The sequence below is a fragment of the Amphiura filiformis genome, chromosome 11 (assembly GCF_039555335.1).
Source record: "Amphiura filiformis chromosome 11, Afil_fr2py, whole genome shotgun sequence".
Lineage (NCBI taxonomy): Eukaryota > Metazoa > Echinodermata > Ophiuroidea > Amphilepidida > Amphiuridae > Amphiura > Amphiura filiformis.
The window spans coordinates 66365795-66391845 of record NC_092638.1 but is presented as its reverse complement, the minus strand read 5'-3'; the positions used below and the strand labels follow the sequence as shown (position 1 = coordinate 66391845).

At 37.3% G+C, this 26051-nt stretch overlaps 1 protein-coding gene and 1 long non-coding RNA gene across 2 annotated transcripts; one reads left to right on the top strand and one right to left on the bottom strand.

Annotated features, from left to right (window-relative positions):
- Positions 1-7088: 7088 nt before the first annotated feature.
- LOC140164093 (uncharacterized) lies at positions 7089-16884 on the bottom strand. Its single transcript, XR_011860492.1, has 2 exons — positions 16579-16884; positions 7089-8254 (listed from the first exon to the last, which is right to left on the bottom strand). It is a non-coding gene; the product is annotated as an uncharacterized lncRNA (long non-coding RNA).
- An 8233-nt stretch (positions 16885-25117) lies between these two features.
- On the top strand, positions 25118-25489 carry LOC140163874 (uncharacterized). The gene has a single exon (XM_072187188.1). The coding sequence runs from the start codon at positions 25118-25120 to the stop codon at positions 25487-25489; it is 372 nt and encodes a 123-aa protein (XP_072043289.1).
- The last annotated feature ends 562 nt before the right edge of the window (positions 25490-26051 follow it).

Genomic DNA, 26051 nt, shown 5'->3' with positions numbered 1-26051 from the left:
CTGACCGCTGCCAGCGGGTGCAGTGCTGGAAGTGTTTTCATCTTCGTCTTCACCATTGTTCAATATGACGTGATTACGTGCTCTCATCTTGGCTAGCAGATCTGTGGAGTCCGGGAGGGACGGGGAAGAGGTGCTGCTTCTTGCTAAGCTTTCTTCTGAGTCACCTTGGAAGTGTTTCTTCTTCATTCCACCAAAACGACCCTGTGTATGCAAAGCAGATGGAAAACATATTACACTTGATACCTTCGATTCGATATATTCCAGTTGAAATCCATACACCATCTATATGGAGGACATAACCTTAATTAAATATCCCACACAGGGAGTGTAGATTTCAAATGGGGTCACCCATTCAGGTAACCTCATTTGAAATTCACATCTCCTGTAGGATATTAAGGTCATGTTTTCCATAGGGGGCGTATGGATTTCAACTGGAATAGCCCAATCGGAAGCAAACTGAGATCTCTCAAATTCAAGCTGCCAGCTTAAGGGTAGACGAGGTATTGTTGGTCGAAGCAACCTAAAATCGATTTTCATTATCTAGTTCAATATATTATTGAAAATTAACACCTTGGTGTTTTACAAAAGTCCATTCTACAAATCGTATACTTTGCAAAGTTGCTTAATTTATTGTTGGTAATGAGTTATGTACGTTTTACAAAAGTGTTGTTGTTTCAGCCCTCTTAACAACGTAACAGAAGAACCGCAGCATCTGTAAAAGTATATATGTGATATTTTAATTCTTCTACACGCTCGCTATGAATTGAGCAATGCAGTTTTTTGCTAAAGCTCACTACCATTCGTAAGATGCTGTGAACTACCAAATCGCAACAGTTTAAAATAATTAATAACCTTAAATGTGGCAACAGCCAATAGCGTAAACAAAACAGACAATTTGACGGCAACACTGCCTGGACGTTGGACGCAATTATTTTCCCCCGAGCCAAGGTGCGTTTTTAGCTCTATTGGCTCCGTTACACTTTTGGAATTTTTGAGACATTTTCATGTTTACGTGTAAAACCAATGACGATGTCAAAATTCAGTCAATCTTGGCCGCCCCCCCCCCCTGCTGCCAACTTAAAGGTGAACCAACATACCATTAAATGTAACATGTTTATGGCAATTTAATCCAGTAGCGTTACTTTTATGAGGACAGATTACTAGTAGTATATGGTTAAGCTATGGAATCGGGATTCTACAAAAGTTTGATTGAAGTTGCTTCGTTTATAGCATCACTTGGTGGCACTTAGCCTCAGTTTTGTATTTCTTGCTTAATAGTGCATGTATTTAGTATTTAGTTTTTTTTCTTTATTTAAAGTGTTAGAGAAAGGGTGAGTGAGAGAGGGGTGAGTGAGTTTGGGGCGTGTTTGGGTGACTGGGTGAGTGAGTGAGTGAGTGAGTGAGTGAGTGAGTGAGGGAGTGAGTGAGTGAGTGAGTGGGGTGAGTGAATGAGTGAGTGAGTGAGTGAGTGAGTGAGTGAGTGAGTGAGTGAGTGAGTGTGAGTGAGTGAGTGAGTGAGTGAGTGAGTGAATGAATGAACGAATGAATGAATGAACGAATAAATTAATGGATGGATGAATTAATAAACGAACGAATGGATATTTATGAATGAAACTAACGAATGAACGAGCGTACATACGAACGAATTTATTTCTTTTCTTTCTTTCTTTCTTTCTTTCTTTCTTTCTTTCTTTCTTTCTTTCTTAACAGCACCAATATACGATAGCCTGCAGGAACGCATGTTTTATACGCATACGCTACATACGCATGGTATGGTATAATATAATGGGTAAAATGAATGAATGAAAATTAACTGGCAAATATAATTGAGTATCACAAAAAGCCATGCCGATGCAGAAAGAGATGGTAACATGTGCACCATTAATTGGCAAACAATAGGTTTGGAAAGTATCGAGATTAAGTTTCAATGCTCACCGCTATGCGGGGTGGTATTTAGATGGTTCTCCAGATGTAAATTAGTGAGATCGCATGCTAGACAATAATTCGGGAACCAGTTCCCGGTGCCGTAACTTTATCGTCTAGTACATCCTGCTATACTTTGAGAGCCAACTAAATAATATTCCGCATAGCTCTGCGAATGGAAAACTTAATGTCGATAATACTTGAATCATGATAATAATTGTGTGTTATAAACAAAGCCATGCTAATGGAACGGATAGATACTTAGCAACATCTGTTGTTTTTACCTACACGTTTGTTTTTAAAGTGTGTCATGGTATAACCCTACTACTGAGCCATATTTGTGAAACGGTATTGGTAAATCAAGCCAACACATAATATTATTTTTAGGCAATCCCCATTTCTTTCTCCTACCCAAATCGCGTAGTACTCCTTTAAATTTCATTTCTGCATTACGTCATTTAATGGGCGCTTCTGCCCATGTGCGATTCAATCAATCAATTAACCGTCAGCCAATCAGCGCGCCGTACGTGCTAGCTGGCTGGGCTCCCGCTAGTCTCGGTACCAGCCGGTTTGTGCTCCTCCGTCCCTAAACAAACCGTCTGGCGACAGCCTCATAGTACGTCTTTTCTGATTGGCTGAACCCTAACCCGCTCACAAACTGGGTTTACAAATAAGGAATGTGATGCGCACGCATCCCAGTACTAGTGACAGCCCAGAATACGTAACTTACAGCCTGTATGCAACATTGATAAACACTGCACCGGGGATAAACATTATATTATTTGTGTAATAAAATCGGTAGTTTTCTTCACTTTTTTCGACTCTACGTTTCTGTCAAGACAAACCAAATGCGTTAGAAAGGTGAGTGTGCGGAGTAATTGGTATAGTAATTTCATGGAGTCGTTTTCTCGAGCTCACTGTTTTATACTCAACAGTAGAGTAGAGTCAGTAGTGAGTACGTCGAGTCAACATGATGATTGATTCATGACATGCATGTATAAAATTTATTTAAAACATGATTAGTATGTACAGGACATTCAGAAAGCTTATACAGAACATGCAGAACACATGAACAGTGAGTGCAGTACGTATGATCTAGTTCGCAACGCAAAAATAAAAACAGTCATGACAGTGCAAAACAGCCGGGCAAAACAGACGCATATCATTTATCGGCATGACGTATCAATTGCATGCTGCAGAGTTCCCTGTACTATGTGTAATCATGCAGCATGAATTCTGCACATTTGTTTTGCACACATCCAATATGCATGCAGGGCGGTCGCAGCTGTAGCTGGGGGAGTATCGAGTATAATGGGGTGTGACACCCCCTAATAATTCTTAATTTTGTCGGCAAAAATTGACTGTTGCCGGCAAAACCATAGGCAAATTTAATACAAGAGTCATATAAAAATTAAAGTGTGTGGTTTTTACCAACTTGGGCTGTTATACAATATTTTTATGTAAAGTAACTAATGAAAAATAAACGATGACAAAAAAATGTTGAGGAAAAATTTTATCCTCCCCCACTCACTTTTTAGATTCTTGAGCTTTAATTGTTCTGGTTAAAAAATTAAGGTCATCAATTCACAATTTTACTAGGCAAAAAGGCGAGATGGTAAGTTATCTTGAAATAATATATATTTTCTTAAGATATTAAAGTTATCTTGATATAATAAATAATCTTGATAATAAATTATCTTGAGATGATAAATTATTTTGAGATAATAAGGTAAATTATCTCAAAATAATAAATTATCTCGAGATAATGAATTATTTCAAGAAAATATTTTTTATCTGGAGATCATATATTATCTTATATAATCACCTTATCACTTATCTTCAGATAATCAATTATCTTGAGACAATCAATTATCTCGAGATAATCAATTATCCTGAGATAATCATTTATCCTGAGATAATTATCTCAAGATAAATAACTCTAAAAAATTACATATTACATATACCGTACTCTATATATTTTTGTCCAGATAAAATATCTTGAGATAATAAATTTATATCTTAAGATAATTGATAACAAATTATCTTGAGATATGTATCATCAGTAATTATCTTTTTTTACTCATCACTCATCAATGCTTGTCATTTGTATTTAGTTTGCAGTTGACCAAGATATCAACATTAATGGAGATTAGAGATGAATGTGGGATTTCTGTGACAATTGACCTGATACTTACAAGTACCGGTAAGTAGAAACATGCGCTAGGTCAACTCGGCTTTTTTTTCTTCTTTATTTAGAATAGTGCCAACAGCAAAAGGACACAGAACTGTTCGGGTCAGTCAGTCAGCCCATAGAACAGGGGTTTCTTCCATTGCTTTACTGTATTTCAGTATCAAGTCCATTTTAATCCACAGCTCAAGCTTTCTTGCTTTAATATGGCTTTAGTTTATCTATATAACAAAATGAAGATTATTAGGATCTTGGTATAGAGACCAGTAACACTACCATGTACCAGTACATGCCATGTATATTTCAATATGCCATGACTTCTAAAAATGGGTGTGTTTCATTGTGAGTACTTCCATAGCAAAGTTAAGTGTTGGACACTGAAATAAGAAGCTTGTAATGTTCAAATCTTCTTTCATTCAGCAAATTCATCTGTTGAATATTCATGCTGGTAGATTTCATCCATGCAATAACTGTACAATGTAGACATTAATCATCCAGATGCTATTACAAGCATGAAAATTAATTTTTGAATCAACGGAGGGAACTATTCTTGTTGGAGCTCAATGGATTATTCAACCTACGGATTTGTCACAAACTTCTCACATAACATTATAATGCAGTTAATGGATGTAAAGTACCAGCATTCAGCAATTGAGAACAAAATCAGTACGGTTGAATTAAGTTAATGACATGTCGAAGTCTGGCTATCTTTGTGACTAATTTGTGAAACATTGCACTGTTTCCCTGTTTGATGCTTCAAAAGAACTCCAATGATAAAGGTTAGACCTGTACAATAAATGAATTGTGAAGAAAAACAGAACAAAAAATATTTAGGGCTCCAGAATTACACAAAAGATTGCATAAACAAGGGAATAATTGCGCCAAGATCATAACACAGGAAACCGATATGATACAGGGTCTTTGAAAGAGCTGTGCAGTCAGAAAATTTAATTTGTGAGAACCGTAATATATAATGCCACAACAAAAATGATGTTGCTTGGTAAAGCATCTGCCACATATTTTTTTGAATTTTAAAAATTGACCCATCGGGTCTGGAATGACAACAATTTGAAAATTACACCTCAAAATGTAATCGTTTCCACAAGTCAAATTATGATGCATGAATAGGAACACAAATTCAATTTCCAACGGTACAGTTCTTCAGAGACGCCCTGTATACTGCAAAGCAGGTTATTTTAGCGGTATACTTTTTTTTCATGATTTGAACTGTTTTGCGGTTTCTTGTATTCAAGTTTTGGTTATTACAACATATGGTTCAAAAATATTTTTGCAAGCTATAAAATTTACGCTTCTGAAATTAACAGCAAAAATAAAAACCTAGTGAAAATTTCCGCCTATGCAGTAATGGTGATAGTAATCAACAAATGCTACAGTTTTGATGAAACTGATCTCACAGCTTGATTTCAAATTGTTTATTATTAAAAGAAAATGTTGCATCACCTGGAATGACTCTGTAACTATGTAACAAAGGAAGTAGAAGTGGTCATGAGTATGACGTAGGGGTGGTCTTAACCCTGCAGAATTATGGAAACTTTTGAACCTCATAAAATTTTTATTTTTTTAATTTAAAAAAAATAGATATATCTAGGACTTTTTTTTTTTCAACTTCACCAAAAATATTTGAAATTTGGGCGAAATTCTCCCTGAAAGTCAGGCTTTTAAAAATTATTTTTGAGCAAAATTTAGCATTTTTCAACCTTTTTTTGGTGAACATTTCTCAAAGTTGGTCAAAATTCCATTTTTTTTCAAGGGTCCTAGATATCTATATCTAGTTTTTGAAAATTAAAAAAAATTGTTACATTTCCCAAATAATTTGGATGAAAAAACGTTTTGTTCAAAACTGAGCATTTTTTCACAAATTTGACCTCACAGATGGATTTGTCAATTTTTTGCCATTCTTCACCCAATGGAATTTGGGGAGCTGCACATATAATTGGTGGAAGTGCTGATAGGTTTGCGCTGCAAACGGCTGTGGCCTAGTTGATGCGATCTGATTGTGATGATTCACCATGGCAGCGAAATTACAGTGCTTTAAAAAAAAAAAAATTAAATTAAAAATAAAAAAAATTTAGAGGATTAAAATCCTCTAAAATAGTAAGACCTAGGAAAGAGTGCTATATAAATCCAAAATTTATTTATTTTTTATTTTATTCTAAATTTGTATACTTTTATATACCTCAGACCAACAATTTAGCAGTTATGGGGCTCAAAAGTTTCCATTATTCCAGGGTTAAGACCAACCTTAATACCTAGTGTTGTCCAGGTAACAAGCCATTCTTGGTAAAACTATTCTTTATTAGAGTGGTAATGACATGTAAAACAATTAGAGACCAGTGTTATCAAATGTGGGGCATTACATCTACTTGATCATTCATGGTGCCCAACATTTATTAACCTTGGTCCTTTTTGGCTCGTACACATAAACTGGAATGAAAGCCATTTTTGTGGGACATGAGAGCACATCAGACATAATTTTCATTTTTGAAATTCATGATATCATAGTAATAGAAATTTTATGACAAATTAATATTTTGACATTTTCACATTTTTGATATATAACAGTCCTCGAAGTAAATTTTATAAATCAAATGATATATTCTTAAAGTGTATGTAGCTGGTAGAAAAAGGTGTCGATCAATTGAAAATTTTGACCTTTCATATTGAAGATATGGATTTTTCCCCGCAAAAGACATAATTTTTTTTGGTGTTTTGGGGAAATCCATATCTTCAATACGAAAGGTAAAAATTTCCAATTGATCGCAGGCTTTTCATCCCACCTACATACACTATAAGTATAAATCATCAGATTTATAAAGTTTACTTCGAGTACTGTTAAATATAAAAATATCAATTTTAATCATTTGCCATATAATGTGTATTACATTGCGAATTTCAAAAAATCAAAATTATTTGATATCAAATTTAACACTGAAGAAAATTCAAGCAAAGCAAATAATTATGTTTGTAATTTATTATTCTTTTCATTGTTCACAACAAAGTCATGATTGTTAACATCATCTGTAATGTACAATGTTTGTGTTAAAAGTTACCAAATTTTTCTTCAATAAAGTAAGCAAATCTTCAGATACTATGTAAAGAGGTTTAATAAAATGTTCCTTTTATATAGCATGATTGATGGTTCTACTTAGAGTGATTGTAGTCATAAGAAATTATACATTTCATGTAAAACTAGCTCAGTTCGCTGACCATAAGGCCATCTATTGCCACATGACTCGACTAAGTAAGTTGGGAGTGTTTCAAAATACTTGGATTTCCCTGACAATAATAGAAATAACTTGGAGCTGTAAACAGATGTAACGACAGTGGCGTGCGCAAAGGGGGGGACCATACCCCCACTATTGCTGAAAAGTCAGGAGAAATGGCCCAGTCAAGGACACATTTTGAAAAATTTGGGAATCCAGACCTATCCTCCACCACTTAAAAAAACTTGCAGATGCCACCGTAATGATAGCCAGATTGTTTTGCTGTGACTTTTATTTTTACCAATTACATACCGAAGGTGCACCAATTTTTCAAAATGTGTCCTTGACTGGGCCATTTCTACGGGCACAGGTAGGTACATCATTGCCAAGGTACCAGGCTGGTACACACAAAGTACCTACACAGTACCAATACTGCTACTGCACAGGATCTACCAGCAGTGGTACTGCACTGGTCCTACACTGGTAGTACTCCCTGGTACTGCACAGTACCAGCCAAGTACCTTTGGCGATGGTGTACCTGTGCAGGAATCTGGTACTGTTACTAAGCTTGTTTGTTTAAACGGTCGCTCTGTGTCCAGTTGAAATTGGATTACGCATCTCCTTTCTCTTGGCCCAAAGGCTGACAGTAAAATTGTTCACTTGATTATTGGAAGTGGTCTTCTCTTCATAATATTAATCCTTAAACACTTGTTGTCACAGCCCACTGCTTAGATTTAATTTCTTGATTGGAATGTATTACCGGTAATCAAAAAGTTACTTGTGGAGTGCTTGTTATCACACATGGCACTGCAGTACACCGCTAAACAGACTTGCAGAGGAATGTTTATCACAATATGCTGAATGTGGGTCCTTATATCGACAACCAGGTGACTGAGTTTCCAGGCCTTGGTCAATCTTTCTGTAAATTTTAAAAGAAATAGAATAAAATATTTTATTGTTTCACATCGAACAAGTTGGTAAGGTGCAGTGATGCCTTATCGGGGGTTCCAGGGGGCAGCGCCCCCAAAAGCTCATGGATTTTAAGGTTTTTCAAAGGGCCAGATTGGGTATTTCCCCCTTTTTTGTTCAAGATTTATGTGAAAAAATTATTAAAATTACTGTGCGCTACTTCGTGCGCCACTTCGACTGTCTCCAAGCGCCACAAGTGGCGAGCACGCCGCCAGTTGAGAAGGCTTAACGATTCTGATCAGTGCTGGCCCCGATGCCAGTCACTAAGCTTCATTCACTGTGAGCTATGTTGCACTGGCATACCAATTACTGATATTAAATTAGTTAAAAGGGCATTTCATGACAATCCATAGCCTCATGGCCCCACTTTTTTCAAAAAAAGGTTGAGATTTTTATACCACTGGAAACCTCAGGCTACATATTATAAATGATTATGTACACTGCTCCATAGGCCACAATTCAAATTTGATGATATTTTTGCTAAAGGAATTAATCTGCAAGAAATATTTGGTACCGGTACATTTAATTTTTTGAGAAAAGTGAGGGATCCGGATGAGGCTGTGGATCACGGAATGACCTTTTAATTAAGTTTGTACTGTAAAAATAAAAGGGAATTTGGCCGGGGGAATTTGTTACTGACTTGATTTAGTAATACCAACAATCTACCCCGGGCTTACTACACTATTCAAACAGTGCAGCTTGCTCGAGAAACACTAGCCACGAATTTGCTCGAACAAAGTGCAGCTTTGCATACATTGTACGTATTAAACGTACGTATAGCTATTTCATCATTACGTGTCGTAACTTATTCAACTGTCTTCTTGGGCTCTGATGGAGGCTATAAAATGCCCACCTTAAACACCTTAAACACCTAAATTACACTGCATAATCTAATAAATGAGTAGGAGTTAGAAGACTTCTGCTGCCAATCGGGTCCAATTCCATGTGTGTACTTGTTGTACCACTTGGAGAGAACCGTGCACAGTGTCGACTTCCTATTCGATAAATATAAATTTAATACTCCGTTGGTGAGCGACGGGCGACTGGTATTTCACCGAACGCAAGAAAAGGAGTTATACCCGGGAGTTATATCTGATTGGCTAGCAATCGATCGCTTAGGTCGCTTAGTAGTCAACTACAAACTCAAAACTGAGCATCGTATTCAATTCGATTGAAATCGATATTCTATTATTGCCGTAGATAAAGAGGGTGATAGTGTGTCAATAATGTACATTGTATTGCAGCTGGATTTTACATGCATTCTTTTATATAAATTTTTTCTCAAAGAGTTGAATATGATCAAAATTTTTACTCAGGATTTCAATTTTTTTACCCGCAAATTGCAGTTAAACATATCCACAGCAAAATATCGGTCCTCACTAATTAGTGTATTTAATTTCCAGTTAGTGTATTTAAGATAAAACCTGACAACAAATAAAATTTTCTTGCAATAGAAATACCATATGGGATACTGATATGGTAGGCCGCAACCGCCACAACGTGGAGCTGGATATACGCGTAGCTGACTTTTTGCTCCGTGGAGCCAAATTGACCAATCATGATCATGTTAGAGTTTTTCATTACTCGGAGGTAAAACTGACTAATTAAGTACCGGTACGACTTACTCATTACGTGAAGCGAATTTATTCATTAAGAATTTGCCAGACGAGCGTCACGTAGTTGCAAGATATCATCGGTCACGAAAGTTATGATTCAAAAAGTAGTTTATGAAAAGTACGAACTGACTTATTATTAAGATGGACATGCACTCATAAGAAACTAATACAGTATTGTACATAACTATATAGCTAGGCAGAGTGGTGGTAAACTATGCACACAGTTCTGCGCAGGGGTTCTGCGATCTGCAGTGTATCGCCGGGAGCTAATTTGTATAACTTGCGCGGTGTCCCTGCGGAATTCGACCTTCAGCAAACTGCAAACCAGTTCGGATTTACTTTATATACTAGTAGTAGGCCATACATCACGTCTTTAGCGTCCCGTAATAAACTTTTTAGGCTTCTTGTGAGAAACACGCCATCTCGCGATGACCTCATGGCATGTGAACCAATCAAAATCCAGCTACTATCCAACCTGAAAAAGGACGTGCGCTTGATGTAAAAAGGGATAAAGTCAATACGTGATTCTGAGAATGTGTACGCATGGTGGTGATTGTATTAAAGTATATTGTAAAACGCCGTCGCAAATTCGACGTTGCCAACATTATAGGCTATCAGCAGTTTTGCGTCTGCCTGCATTATAACAATGCATAGCAACGATTATGGGACTGGCTCAACAAATCAGATACCGGTACCATAGGATTTAATAAAGTTCAAAGTTCATACAAAGTAAAATCGTTCGACGATTGTCATGGATAAGAATTTACGCACTGGAAACATACATGTAGGCCTATCATAGCTGAATAGCTCTCAAAAATGATGACATGATAATCGATAATTAGCATGATCAAACTCAGAACTGCAAAAGTCAGATATCTGATAGTATGATTCAGCAGCAGGATGTCATGACTTAATTTATTCTTTATGATTACGATTTAAAAAATAACAACGAAATAATAATTATAATTAAACGATGATAATATTATATACTATAATGTATAGGATTTTGTTTTAAATTAAAGAAATTATAAACATTTTTTTATCATAGGCCTAATTTAACATGTTAAATATAGGCCTAGGCCTATATATCATTTCGCAACATCTTATAGGCCACACAAACAGCATGAACATGATGAATATTATAAACTTGTCAAATAACTTAAAAACACTCAGTTGAAAACGTTTGTCATTTTGTCTTTATTTATACAATATTGCTTCTCGTATCATTTGTTTTTGTGTAATTATTTTAACAAAACAATAGCCTACCAATCCAATTTAGCAGAAAAATGTTATATTAAAATGCGCTTTGCGATATTTGTAGGCCCTAAATTCAATTAAAACGCCATATAGGCCTAACTGCACGCGGTTGGTATAGGCTGAGAGAGAAACTTTTTCAGCCTACAATGAAATTATTATTATTATTATTTTATTTTATTTTTGGTTAAAAAAGCAGGACAATAAATCTGAAGTGTTTTCCAATGTATACAAATACATTTTTGTAGTAGGCCCTAACCCAGCGAACACAAAACATTAATTTTTAAAACGTTGGAAGCAGGTTGTATTTTGGGTTTTGGTTTGGGTAAAAACCTTTTAATAACATTAAAGGAGTATTTCGTGATCATAGCACTGATGATCCTCTTTTTATGACAATTTTCAGTATAGATATCCACGAAAAAAGCTTATTCCCAAAATTTCAGTTGATTCCAATTTTGCGTTTGCGAGTTATGCATGATTATACTGCTCCATAGACTGTGTTGTAATTTCGTTCTGGTATACCAGAATGAAATTCATATCTTTGCTAAACGAATTAATCTGCAAGAATTTTTTTGTACATAAACATTATGTAAAGTCTCAACTTTTTTTTGAAAAAAAGTGGGGGAGATGATGCTGTGGATCACGAAATGCCCTTTAAATGTCGGATTATATCAAAGTCATTAAAACGTTTTAAAATGTTTTGTTATGAAAACACACAACAACAATATTTTTAAAATGTTTTCAAAATGTTATTTTTAATAAAAATTTCCAAACATTTCTTTTGTGAAATATTTTGTCAACACTTAAATAACATAATGTTAGAATATTTTTGAATGTTATGAAAAACGTTTTATATATCGTCTGTATACCCTTTATATAACCCGACATTTAAACATTTTCTGACAACCTTTTCTAACCGTTTGCGAATGATCTCGAAAATCATTTTAGTAATACGTTTTATTTATTTTCATATATTTAGTGTAGCAACATTGAATAGTATTGTTATTATTTTATATTGTTTTATTAAATTTTGAACTATATATGTTCAAAATCTCACCTTCTCTGGTTCAACTATGGTCTTTCAGACTTTCACATTAAAATGTAGATTATGTGGTATCTTTATACTATAGGCTATATAAATAAATGGCCAATGATTTAACATAAAAGTGGGAATATTTTAACTTTATAACATTAAGTTTTAAAGTTTTAATATTTATTTAATATTATTATTATTGTTATTATTATTAATTTTAAACTAAAAGTGCCAATTTTTGCGCTTCGCGCAAATTAATTCAGGTTTTGTACTATATTTCACCAGTTTAGCTTCAATATAGCAATTTTTTGCGCCCTTCGCGCATTTGTACCATAAACTTATTTTGTCGGCAAAAGGTGCTGCATTCACTAGACTTTAAGAAATTTTCTCCAACCCCAAAAAGAAATCTATGCTACTGTTAGTGATGTATATTTTTGGTTTCTTTTTTCGGACATGAAGGGGGGCTCAAAAAAATTTTAGACCATACAAAGGGGGAATATAAAAATCCACCTTTTTTTAGGGGGCGATCAAAAAAATTTGACGTACGAGGTTCCAACTTTTCCAACCATCCCTCCCCACCAAAGTATTTATGAACACTTCCTAGACTGGCACAAGTCTCTCTTGTTTTAGAAAAGATTAATTTCCGGCTTACGCGACACCACCCGGATTTAGAAAATTCCCGGGAAAAAAATGGCCTATTGGCATTTCAACTCAAAACTTGTCATATTATCTTTCCGATTTAAAAGCACCTATCCTAAAGAATATGATCCCGAATCACACATAAATTCGCCCAGTCCCATTTCCCAAATATGAAAGTGAAAAAAAAAAGTGAATTTCAGTTTGGCAGAGGTGGGACTCGAACATACGCCGCAGCTGCATACAGTATCGCCAAGTCCAGCGCGCTAATCCATTGGACCACATGAGTTGCTGGTAGCCATATTGAATTTTAAACATATAGCAACTCCAACATTTCTGGGTATAGAATAGAAATACAACAATACGTGTATTCCCGGCGTGTATTGTGCTGAGCACAATAGATAATATCAACTTTGACTGCATCGTGCATCATGGTATTGATATATCGGTCCGTACAATGTAGGCCTATAGGAATCTGCCATTTTCTTGTAGGCCTATAGTCCCCGGAGTATAGACGTTGGGTTTTCCCCAGTTTATTCAAGATTTTCACATAGAACCCCAAGATGTTTTTTAGAAAATAGAAGATTAGATTACCATAAAAACGACACAGTAATCTTTATCGGGGTTCTATGTAAAAATTACATTAGATTTTTCATCATTTTTTGAGCGTTTATTTTCAGTAAATTCAAAAAATATTTTGACGTATATAAAATTGAAATAAAATTCTCCCCCTGCTAAACAACACCAACTGTACCACAATTGGGTATCACGAATTCATATATTCCTTTATAAATAGAATGCTGCAGTTTTTACACACAAAATATTTCAGCGAAAACCCGCCCACTCGGCTATTTTATAATGATAATCAGACTTCCTTGGAACATGCAATAATTAGCATTAAAACCAAGTTGTTTTTATGCATTTTAAAAACACTTTGGCTGGACGGCGAAGGCCGCTGTGATCCCGAATATAGAGTGCTTGCACGAAAAGTCATTAGTTCAAATCATCATCCAGACACGCTCCAGAAGATATGCAAATGCATGGAGTACAAAAGAATTACTTTGATCAATACCAGTTAAACAGGCAATTGGTATTGTACTCCATGCATTTGCATGTCTTCTGGAGCGTGTCTGGAGGATGATTTGAACGAATGACCTTCCGTGCAAGCACCCTATAATTATGATAGGGTCACGCATAAATTCAGCGCACACATTAAAGTTTCGTCTTGGGTAAAGACTATGCTGCAGGGATCGTTTTAAACGTAAATACCTAAATAAATCATGCAAGTGGCCATATTTTTGGGAATTTGTTGTGACGCACCATGATCTTTGCGAAGGTTGCATTCATAGAACACCTCAATGAAATATGATATGTCCCATATATATGTTTACTTTAAAGTCGGAACTAATTTATAGGCAGAAAAAATTAAAATTTACTGGCCAAAATGTGATATTTTTGGCATTTTCTAGTAACATTTTTATGGAAACAAAAGTTCCAAAAAACCTCGGCAAATCTGTCAATTTACAACCAATTCTACCACCCGAAAGAAAAAACTGTCCGTGTTATTTTGCTCACACAATAGTTCTTGTTCAAAAAAGCAAAACAGCAGAATGCGTGTTATCTCTAATTTTAAAAGAAATGTTCGGGACTTTTTATCACGATTATTGTAACACGACAAAAGAAGTACAGTACATACATCCGACACGTAGCATACATCCTTTTGGTCTGATAACATACCAACATAGCACCCGGCTATATGGCCACATAAATTTTTTAATCCGTTTCGCATCCCAGTTGGAAAAGTGAGGAGGGAGGGGCTGTTGATTGATTTTTTTTTTTTTGCTGAATTGACCAAATAAAGCAGTTTTCATGTAAAATTGACATTGCTAGCCGTTTTCGGGCATTTCAGCATATGCCATGAAAACGACGAAACCATCATTAATGAGGGGTAAGATCCCTTAGAGTTCCACAAAAACACTAGCAAGTGATTCATGCTGACTAATAATCTTGTTTATACGCATTAACATTTCACTCATGTATTGAAACCTTTTAATGTAATATGAAAATTGAAAAATGAAAAAATATAGACTGATCCCAGAAAGTGAGGAAGGAGGTGGGCGTACAACAAATGATTTTTTTATTTGGCTCAGCATGGACTAACCGGTGTATGTCTATTATTCTTAACCGTAACTGCGGGGTCAACAGTACATCCGATTTATAGTGATCTACAATCAGTCGCCAAGCTGTGAGTTATTGATTAGCAATCAATCAAGTAAAAGCACTTTCCTACAATAACAAAAGCTTCTAGTCCTGTCTCGCAGTTGAAATCGCAATAATCTTAAGCGACCAGTAAGTATAAACTCAGCGCCATGGGTTGTTCCTGGGATATTATATATAGAGGGAGACATTCCAAACCCAGAAAGATTATCGCTGTAGGACCTATGCTATGAAACACTTGTGACATACTGTAGTTACTGTCCGTTTTCCTATACACAATACTCAGTGCGCTCACCATTGACGCGTGACCTCTACAAATAGTGTATGTTAGAAGTATAGGCCATTGCCTAGTTGACGTCACTACTGTGTAAAAAATAATCGACCAATATTTAAAGTATTCTCTGAAATTCTAGAAAATATAGTTTTGTAACATGTCCTAAATTTTTAGCTAATTTAGGTGTTTGGAAATATTGGTACTTTTGTACCAAAAAATATGAAGAAATTATTTCTAAACCGTGTTAAGTCATTAAGCTTCTCATTTTCAAGAACGCTGGTTAACAATAAGCAGACTATTGTCTCATTTCGTAAACAAAAGCCCACAGTATTGTTACCTTACGTTCGCTTTATAATCGTTCACCCAACTGAAACTATAATACCAGCTCATTGCTCATTGCACAGGTAAAACAGACACAAGTGCAGTGTGTATTTAACCAGAGAAGATCTGATGTAACATAGTTGAGCCGTTTTCATTGAGTGTTATCTTGGTTTAATAGCTTTTAATAGGGTTTAAGTCCTTCAAAGGTCGTGGTGAGTTCTACTGTAGACATGACTGCATCATGATTATTTTAAGTCAACAACATTCAACAATATGATCACCGTGATAGTATGAGAGTATCAGTACCGTGGGTGTCAGTGATCCTGGCCTGACACAGTAGACAAACAAACAAACAAACACGCCACACACATGACACATGCATGCAAGGTAACATTGACTATACACTAATCAAACAATGGTATTGTACAACTGGTCGTGGTTTATTTACAATCGATTCATTTAAAATCCCCATAGTAAACATTAATTTTGGCAAGAGTTTTCTCTCTCTGGAACGAGGATGCATCCACTGGCTCCGCGTAATGAAAAGATCTAACATGATTGGTCAATTTAGCTCCGCGAAGCGAAAAGTAAGCTACGCGTAGCAGCTCCACGTTGTGGCGGTTACGGCCAGCCATATATTGATCATGCGAAAATCGTAAAACATAGAATAGAAACAGTGTGGCAGGCGCTCAAAATCTCAAATTGTATGCTTAGCCTGAGTTGCACGGCCTATCTCGAATAAAATCACCATGCGTAGTTGTTGAAAAACGTGAGGATTCATCGTACTATCACGGCAATTTTTAACACGAAGATATAGGGATGATGACGGTGTGCCGTGTCAACACCATTTCTTGAACTCGTTGACTGATTTGGCTGTTACTAGCTTACTTTAGCTTACCCGGGACCATTTTTAATATACTCACTTTATTACAGCACTCAAAACTGGCATACAGATTCAATCCATATTGTAGTTCTACTCGAATTTCCACAACTCCACAGCATACACCAACGTTGTTTACATTCTCCGCACATGACTGAACCCGGAAGTCCCTGTTGTGAGTCGCTTCCTGGTTCCGTTCACGTGACTCTGCTCAGCCAATTGAAAATGTTTTTATATCTACGCTTTTGAATATTCATTAAAATTCATTAACCAATCAGCGATTGTCAATTTCAGGCTGTCGCCAGACGGTTTGTTTAGGGACGGAGGAGCACAAACCGGCTGGTACCGAGACTAGGCTCCCGCATGTCATTCTCGTCCTTGCTGTGTAGGTAATTATATACAGTTTTTCTTAGTCATGTTTTAATTTCATTATTTTTAGAGTATTAAAATTGTTTCGGAATTAAATCGTTCCAAATTACGTTAGGATATTGTGTATAGAACGCATTGAGGTGGTTTTGAGATCGTGAGATTAATTTTAAAATGTGTTTTGGACGATTTTCATCATACGTAAGTTGAGTGATTGGTCATGTTGTTTCGCACGTGTATGCGGTATGCATAGCGCCTGCATCCGAATTTCTTGTCGTTTATGGTTTCAAATGCACCTCCAAAATTATGATTTGTCATTATAGTATTTTATAATCGTAGGTCCTAAACAAGACAGCATACCTTTGCCCTTATTGTGGTGTGCAATTCAGCTTTCTAGGTAAAGTGGGAAGTGAGAAAGAGCTGGATTAGTTTGGTGTTGTGAATTATTTTATTTGTGTAATTAAATATGGTTTCCATTACTGTGTACTTGCTTACTCGGCGATTTGGATTACGTGCAGGTTTATGTCTTCGAGGTCAAAGGTGCGTGTACAGTACAGGTGCATTACTGGGAGTGCATATACAATGTACATGTGCTAATTGCGTCAATACGGGGGTTCACCGTTTTATATTTTCGGATCTTGAATTTAATTAATTATTTTAGACGTGACATGTTGTGCATAATTAATAGGGGTCATTATATTTTCGCGTTGTGATATTTTCGTTTGGAAAATAATACTCACACTCTCTCTCTCTCTCTCACTTTTCACAAATTATTATGTGTTTGCAATGTTGCCTGACCTTTGACATTATTCATGCTTATTATCTAATATACAAACATAGGCCTCAACCAAAAGTAGTCTTGTAACGAAATTACAAATTGTTTCAAATCATAGAGGATTTAACATTTAGATCATAGTATTTATGTACAAGTCACACCCAAATGCTACTTCAAAATAGTTAGGTTTTTATTATGAGATTGTCATGTACAGGGCCTATGATTTTATTTAGGCCTATGCATTGTGTGAAAAGGTATATTTAAATATTTATATATCTATTTATGTGAATATTAAGCGTTCACGGAAAGACGTGGTAAGTGATGGGCAGTATTTATTATTTTTTTATTTTATTTTATTTTATTGATTCCAACGGACTTTGTGCATGTGTTTGCTTTTAGTAAGATATACATAGGCCTACAGGCCTGAGTATCAATTAATATGGAGTAGTAGGGATTAACGCCGGCCCTGCGGTTCCCGGAGTTAATCCTGAGTGGATTATCAACTAATATGGAGTAGTAGGGATTAACGCCGGCCCTGCGGTTCCCGGAGTTAATCCTGAGTGGATTATCAACTAATATGGAGTAGTAGGGATTAACGCCGGCCCTGCGGTTCCCGGGGTTAATCCTGAGTGGAGTAGCAACTAATATGGAGTAGTATGGATTAACGCTGGCCCTGCGGTTCCCGGGGTTAATCCTGAGTGGAGTAGCAACTAATATGGAGTAGTATGGATTAACGCCGGCCCTGCGGTTCCCGGGGTTAATCCTGAGTGGATTATCAACTAATATGGAGTAGTAGGGATTAACGCTGGCCCTGCGGTTCCCGGAGTTAATCCTGAGTGGAGTAGCAACTAATATGGAGTAGTAGGGATTAACGCCGGCCCTGCGGTTCCCGGGGTTAATCCTGAGTGGATTATCAACTAATATGGAGTAGTAGGGATTAACGCTGGCCCTGCGGTTCCCGGAGTTAATCCTGAGTGGATTATCAACTAATATGGAGTAGTAGGGATTAACGCTGGCCCTGCGGTTCCCGGAGTTAATCCTGAGTGGATTATCAATTAATATGGAGTAGTAGGGATTAACGCTGGCCCTGCGGTTCCCGGAGTTAATCCTGAGTGGATTATCAACTAATATGGAGTAGTAGGGATTAACGCTGGCCCTGCGGTTCCCGGAGTTAATCCTGAGTGGATTATCAATTAATATGGAGTAGTAGGGATTAACGCCGGCCCTGCGGTTCCCGGAGTTAATCCTGAGTGGATTATCATGGAGTAGTAGGGATTAACGCCGGCCCTGCGGTTCCCGGGGTTAATCCTGAGTGGATTATCAACTAATATGGAGTAGTATGGATTAACGCCGGCCCTGCGGTTCCCGGAGTTAATCCTGAGTGGATTATCAATTAATATGGAGTAGTAGGGATTAACGCTGGCCCTGCGGTTCCCGGAGTTAATCCTGAGTGGATTATCAACTAATATGGAGTAGTAGGGATTAACGCTGGCCCTGCGGTTCCCGGAGTTAATCCTGAGTGGATTATCAATTAATATGGAGTAGTAGGGATTAACGCCGGCCCTGCGGTTCCCGGAGTTAATCCTGAGTGGATTATCATGGAGTAGTAGGGATTAACGCCGGCCCTGCGGTTCCCGGGGTTAATCCTGAGTGGATTATCAACTAATATGGAGTAGTATGGATTAACGCCGGCCCTGCGGTTCCCGGGGTTAATCCTGAGTGGAGTATCAACTAATATGGAGTAGTAGGGATTAACGCCGGCACCTGCGAGCTCCCGGGGTTAATCCTGTGTGGAGTGTCAACTAATATAGAGTAGTATTCCTTAGAGATACATCAACTAAGTCTGAGGAGTACTGTGGTATTAGAGAGGATATTATTTTGGCGAGTTATTATTTGTAGTACAGAGGAGTGACCAACCGGATCGAGGCCTGATGATGGGGGCCTAATGGTTTGTATATTATATTTTGTTATAACACAGTCTGTTGGAATCATATTGTCTTATTATGTTGTAATTTTAAAATGGTGATGATACATAAAGATGCATACCGCATGTGTGACATTTTTTATGTATTATTGAAAATCCGGTCAGCACCTAAATTTTCATTTGGCAAAAAGTAGTTGTTTTAGATGATATTTGATCAATGTTATGATGATACCTTGCCAATACATGCTTGCCATGTGTTTGCAAGTGTCGTTACCATTAGCATGCGCTGACCGGAGCCATGCTGCCCAAATTTTCAGTTGGCCAAAAGTAGTTGTGTTTTATATGATATTTGATACATTTTATGATGATACCTTGCCAGTACATGCTTGCCATGTGTTTGCAAGTGTCGTTACTATTAGCATGCGCTAAGCGGAGCCATGCTGCCCAAATTTTCATTTGGCAAAAAGTAGTTGTGTTTTATATGATATTTGATACATTTTATGATGATACCTTGCCAGTACATGCTTGCCATGTGTTTGCAAGTGTCGTTACTTTTAGCATGCGCTAAGCGGAGCCATGCTGCCCAAATTTTCATTTGGCAAAAATTAGTTGTGTTTTATAATATTTGATAAAGATTATGATGATACCTTGCCAATACATGCGTGCCATTTGTTTGCAAGTGTCATTTTTCCTATTTGATATTCTCGTCCTTGCTGTGCAGATGAGAGAGGGTGCTAGCTGTATAGTATTGCAGAGGTAGTGGTAGGAGTAGGAAGCTAAAGTATAGGATAGGGGTGTGACCGAGTCTTGTATGTTGTAGTCTGGAAATAAGTAAATAAAATACTGTTGAAGTTAAATTGGAACGACCTACTTGAAGAATTATTTAGATGCACTTCTGTTTGTAAAAGGTATCAAAGGTGGGGTTCTGCCCCCACGACTTGCCCACGTCTCAATACAAAACTTTTCGTGTTCCTGTTAAGGAACTAGGAACTGGTGTCAACCCGGCCACCTGACTTTCATAATCAAATTCCAGTCTAACCAGGTTTCATTTTAAAATACACATTGAGACAGTTCAACGAAAACAAAGGTTCGTCCTGTTTGTTCGTCATCCCTTTTTCGGCCGTCCCGCCACATTTGTTGCAACCCCCTAGCTTGATTTTCAATTATAAACAGTTATGTTTGACGTTGCTTGAAGGGGGACAGTTTGATTCCCCATATTCATGGTCCACTTCTTAATCTTCGCCATGTCAATGTTCTTATGGACAAAGGCGCTGCTTCTCGGTTTCGAAGTTACCACAGTTCGTACAGAGGTCGAGCTTTGTGTCGTTTTGCGCGCTTGAAAAATGAGACACCTTGATTCATCTATATGTTGATTACCTGACTCTTCACGCAATCGGTGTTCTTGTTGACAAAGGGACAGCTTCGCGATGACGAAGTTGCTACTGTTCGTAAAGAGGTCGGGCTTCGCGTCGTTGCGGCGATGCTTTTAAAAAGGCACATCTTATTTGATTATGGCAATGCCATCCTCCATGGTGTCACTCAAGGTGAAAGAAATATACTGCAGAAGCTGCAAAATCGTGCTGTGCGTTTGATATTCTCTGTTTCTTGCTCAAGTGGTACCTCCAACCTTCTCATTCAATTGCATCGACTTCCTATCCAGGACCAAATTCTTTTTAATCTTCTGCTTTATGTTTTCAAGTGCTCTGAAATGTCAACATGTCAACCAGACAGTTCGTTTTCAAAACACATTTTAGAACGCCGACCAAAAAAATACGGATTACTTAATTGGTATTTATGCTGAAGCTTTTAATTGAAAATTCATTTTTAGGCCTATACCATGATTACATACATACATACATACATACATACATACATACATACATAAAGGTGTTTTAAGGCGCTTATGCAAAAAAATTGATCTAAACGCACAAAACTATATTACCAACAACAAACAATAACCAGCCAGTGGAAAACAAGAAAAGTCAATGTAAAGACAAAATGAAACATACTACAAATTGTACAAGTGAGTTTTCAGCAGCTTTTTGAATTGTGTGAGAGAAGAAGCTTCCCGTATGTTCCGTGGCAGGCTGTTCCAGATGGACGTTCCAGCAGCTGGTTATTTATACTTATCACCACAGGTTAACTTGCACATGGGAATGTTTAGTAGAGTTCTGTCCAGGGCAGATCTTGTAACAGGGTGTTGGCTTAAGACTAATTGAATCGATGAGGTATCGCGGAGCAGAGTCAGTCAGGCACTTATAAATCAGAAGACAGAGTTTGAATTGGATGCGGTTGCTAATCGGAAGCCAATGAAGATTGTTCATGAGAGGTTTTGGATCAGTACGTCTAGGAACGGAGGCGGCGAAGATCTTGAGACTTGAGGTCATAGAGAAGGCTGTTACCATAGTCCAAACCCGAAAGTATAAGGGCCCGGACAACATGATGTTTAGTGTCCGTATCCAAATGATGCTGTATTCGTCTGATGTTGCGAAGCTGGAGGTTGACAGAGGAAACAATGGAGTTCACCTGTTTTGTCATAGACATATGACTGTCAAAATCACCCCGAGGTTACGAACATTTGGAGATGGTTTTATAATGCTTTGGCCAACTTTGAGTTCAAGATTTGGAAGATTTTGAAGGCGATAATGGGATGAAAAATTCCGTTTTGTCACTGTTCAGTTTGAGTTTATTTATATTCATCCAGTTTTGCAGTTCGTGGATACAGGCTTCAAGTGTTTGTAACGCCTTCTCAGCAGCACCCGGGATGTTAGGACAAAAGGAAACATACAATTGTGTATCGTCTGCATATTATGAAATGAGACATTATGTTTACGAATTATGTCCCCCCCTGGCAAGGTATAAATAACAAACATCATTGGCCCAATCACAGAACCCTGTGGAACACCAAATACAAGAGGACTTGAATTGGAAAAACAACCATCAATAAATACACGACTACTTCTACAATTAAGATATGTACGAACCCATTGCAATACATTACCAGACAAACCAATTCTATCCTGTAAACGTTTGAGCATGATCGATACCGTGGTCGATGGTATCGAATGCCGCAGACAGATCTAAAAGTGCAAGAAGGACTACTTCCCCTCTGTCTACGGCATTCAACACATCACTTTTCACAAAGCGGTTTCAGTACTTGTGTTGGCTTTGTATGCCGATTGACAGATTTCACCTAAATTACAGTCATTGATATGATTTGTTATTTGCTGAGTTACAACCTTTTCAATGAGTTTGGATATAAAAGACACATTTGATACCGGCCTGTAATTTTTAAGTTCATCATGATCATGAGAAGATTTCTTAATGATAGGAGATATAACAGCTTTGCCAAGAGGTTCTGGGAAAATACCAGATGAGAGAGACACATTAATGATATGAGTAATTGATGGAATAAAACGCTCAATGTGGTCTTTCATCAACCAAGTAGGGATTGGATCAAGGATACAAGTACTGGTGGAGGAAGCATTGACAAGTTTGCAAACAGCTTCCTCAGAGATGAAATCACTGAACTCGTGTTCAGTGCGGTAGTCAACATATTGAGATTGGGTACCAGGATGCAAATCAAGACATTCTCTGATTGTGATGACCTTATCATTAAAGAAAGTGGCAAACTGGTTGCACAGTGGAGTCTGAGGAAGGGAGGGTACGCGTATTTTGGTTGAGAAGGGTTTTTACATTCTGAAACATACCCTTGACATCGCTATTGGCAAATTTGTTCTGGTAGAATTTAGCTTTCTCAGAATCAATAAGATTATTAACAGCATTCTTTTGATCAAGATAAGCTCGCTTATCCTCATCAGATCCGGTCTTGCGCCATTTACGTCCTAACTTTCTACGCACTTGCCTTTCTTCTTTGATTGAGATGATTTGGATGAGGGCTGATCACACTCCATATTGAAAATAAATTGATTGGTCACTGGTAGTGGAGGATAATCACTTCCACTTGGTACGATGATAAGTGGATGATCAAGATGATAATAATGATCACCCCACTGGTAGTAAGTTGTAGTCAATAAGATGTTTCCAGGCTGACTTGGTTGAGTAGGCAGATCAATCAACAGGTAACTGCATGATACTCTGTATACTGTCCATGTAGGCTCATAATAATACAGAAATGTTACCCAAAACAGGCACAAAATACAGAAAAATAGCCATCTATTTCTGTCTGTCTTGCCCATAGTGATGTTCTAGAGGCAAAACACTTCCATCAGTAAAAAGTTGATAACATATCATGGCCTGAATCAGCAGCAATGACTATGGTATTAGAGAGATCTGTGAAAGCGCCTCTCGGCGCTGCAGCAGTATCCCTGCTCAATGAATGTGCCTCTTATTACTGTCTGTCCAATTAACTTAGAGACCCGTTTTTTTCAGCCATGGCTTAATTCTGAATTGTAACCTAATTTGGGTGTTCTTTGTCTTGGGTCCAATCTCTATCATGGAAAGTTTGCTATATCTTTCTAAATATAATGATTGTTTGTTCTAGATTATTTTGTGTTTTAGCGTTTCATATTTGAAAGAACTAATGTTTAATTGCAACATTTCGAAACTACAAACCCAAACTGGGTGCTATGATGTACAAGATTGGGCTACGAGTATGCATTTTACCAAGTTAGCAATAGGTATTTCCTTCATGTTGCCAATGCATGACTTTCTTTATTATACTCAAAAACGGATTTTATTATACATGTACTAGAAAGCATGTGGACAGAAATTAAAAACGCCTTCAGCGAAACATCAGGGGAAATACTTGGATACAAAAGAGCCAAAAGGAAAAACCTTGGATAAGCGAAGAAGTTATCCAGCTTGCCCAGGAAAGAAGCAAAGTCAAACAAGAGAAACTTACTGATCCAACCAAACGAAGCAGATATAACTTCCTAAATCGTGAAATTAAGAGAAAAACCAAAGGATGCCGTGCACGGTTGTTTGATGTGATCATTTATTAGTTTTTCAAACAAGACATCATGTACAACACAATTTTTAGGCTTAAACAGCTTAAAACCGTTTCATACTAATGTATACAGATGCTTTTGAGTCATTTTCAACTTTACTTTCCCCTTATTTACAACATTATTCACTTTCACAGCATTATTTAAAGCTTTTTCGGATATAAATGTATCTATTTATGACAAGATTGGTGGCGCTATTTAGATACTGGAAATTACTCTTTCAGGTTTTTAATAAAAATAATTCCTTTTATTTTTTTGATGAAATATGTTTATAAAATTTCTTTGTTGCTTGTTTCACCTATTCCATCTGTTTGAATGGCAGTATTGATTACCTATCCCTTGCAAATTAAGAAATATGATTTATGATAAATAGCGCCATCTATAGTTTGCATTTTCTTAATAATGAAGCCAATTCTATATACATCGAACAACCGTGCGTGACAAGTGGCTTAAAGACCTATGCATCAAGGTAGATCAAGCACATCAAGCTGCAAAATCCAAAGAAGTCTACTCAACAATCAAGAAAATTACAAAGAAAGCAACCACCAAAATGCAAACAGTGAAAAGCAAGGAGGGAGAAATACTCTCTGAAGCAAATGATGTCAAAGAAAGATGGAAAGAGAACTTCCAAGACCTGTACAACAGACAGAACCCTGTTGACAAAGAATTCACAAATAATATTCCCCAAATGCCAACCTCTGCTGTGGAACCAGATATCCTGCGTGACGAGATTGTCAGCTCAATAAGGAAGCTTTCCGATGGAAAAGCACCGGGCTATGACAGTATTACTGGTGAAGAACTCAAAGCAGCAGGAGACAGAGGAGTGGATATTATTCACAAACTGTGTAAGAAAATATGGGACGAAGAAGAGTTCCCCAGCGACTGGCGAAAGGCAATCATCAGGGAGGGCGGGTTAGTGTAGTGGTCTTCTCACTCGCTTCTCACCACTGTGGCCCGGGTTCAATTCCCCGCGGTGCCACATGTGAGTTTGGTTGCCGATCCATGCTCGTCCTCGCAGGTTTTTCTCCGGGTGCTCCGGTTTTCCTCCTGCTTCTAAAAATCGGACCTCTTCCCATATCCCTGTCCCGTCATATCTGGAGGCATCCCTTGAATTTAGTAGCCTCTGAGCACTATTGGGTTTAGCCTGGCTTCGGCCGAATGTTATAAATAAATAAATAAAATAAATAAATCACCCCCATTTACAAGAAAAAGGACAAGCTAGACTGTGGCAATTACAGAGGAATCAGCCTACTTAGTCACTCATGCAAAGTACTCACATTAATTCTTCAAAGACGTATCATGAAAAGGGTTGAAGAAATTTTATCAGAAGCCCAAGCGGGGTTTAGACCAGGCCGGTCAACAATTGATCAACTGTTCACCTTGAGACAAGTAATGGAAAAACACCTAGAAAAGGACAAAGGACTCTTTTGCTGTTACATTGACTTCGAAAAGGCTTTTGATTCTGTGTGGCAGGAGGGCCTGTG

Coding starts and splice junctions, on each gene's coding strand:
- LOC140163874 (XM_072187188.1), top strand. CDS start 25,118: ATGCAAACAGTGAAAAGCAAGGAGGGAGAAATACTCTCTGAAGCAAAT.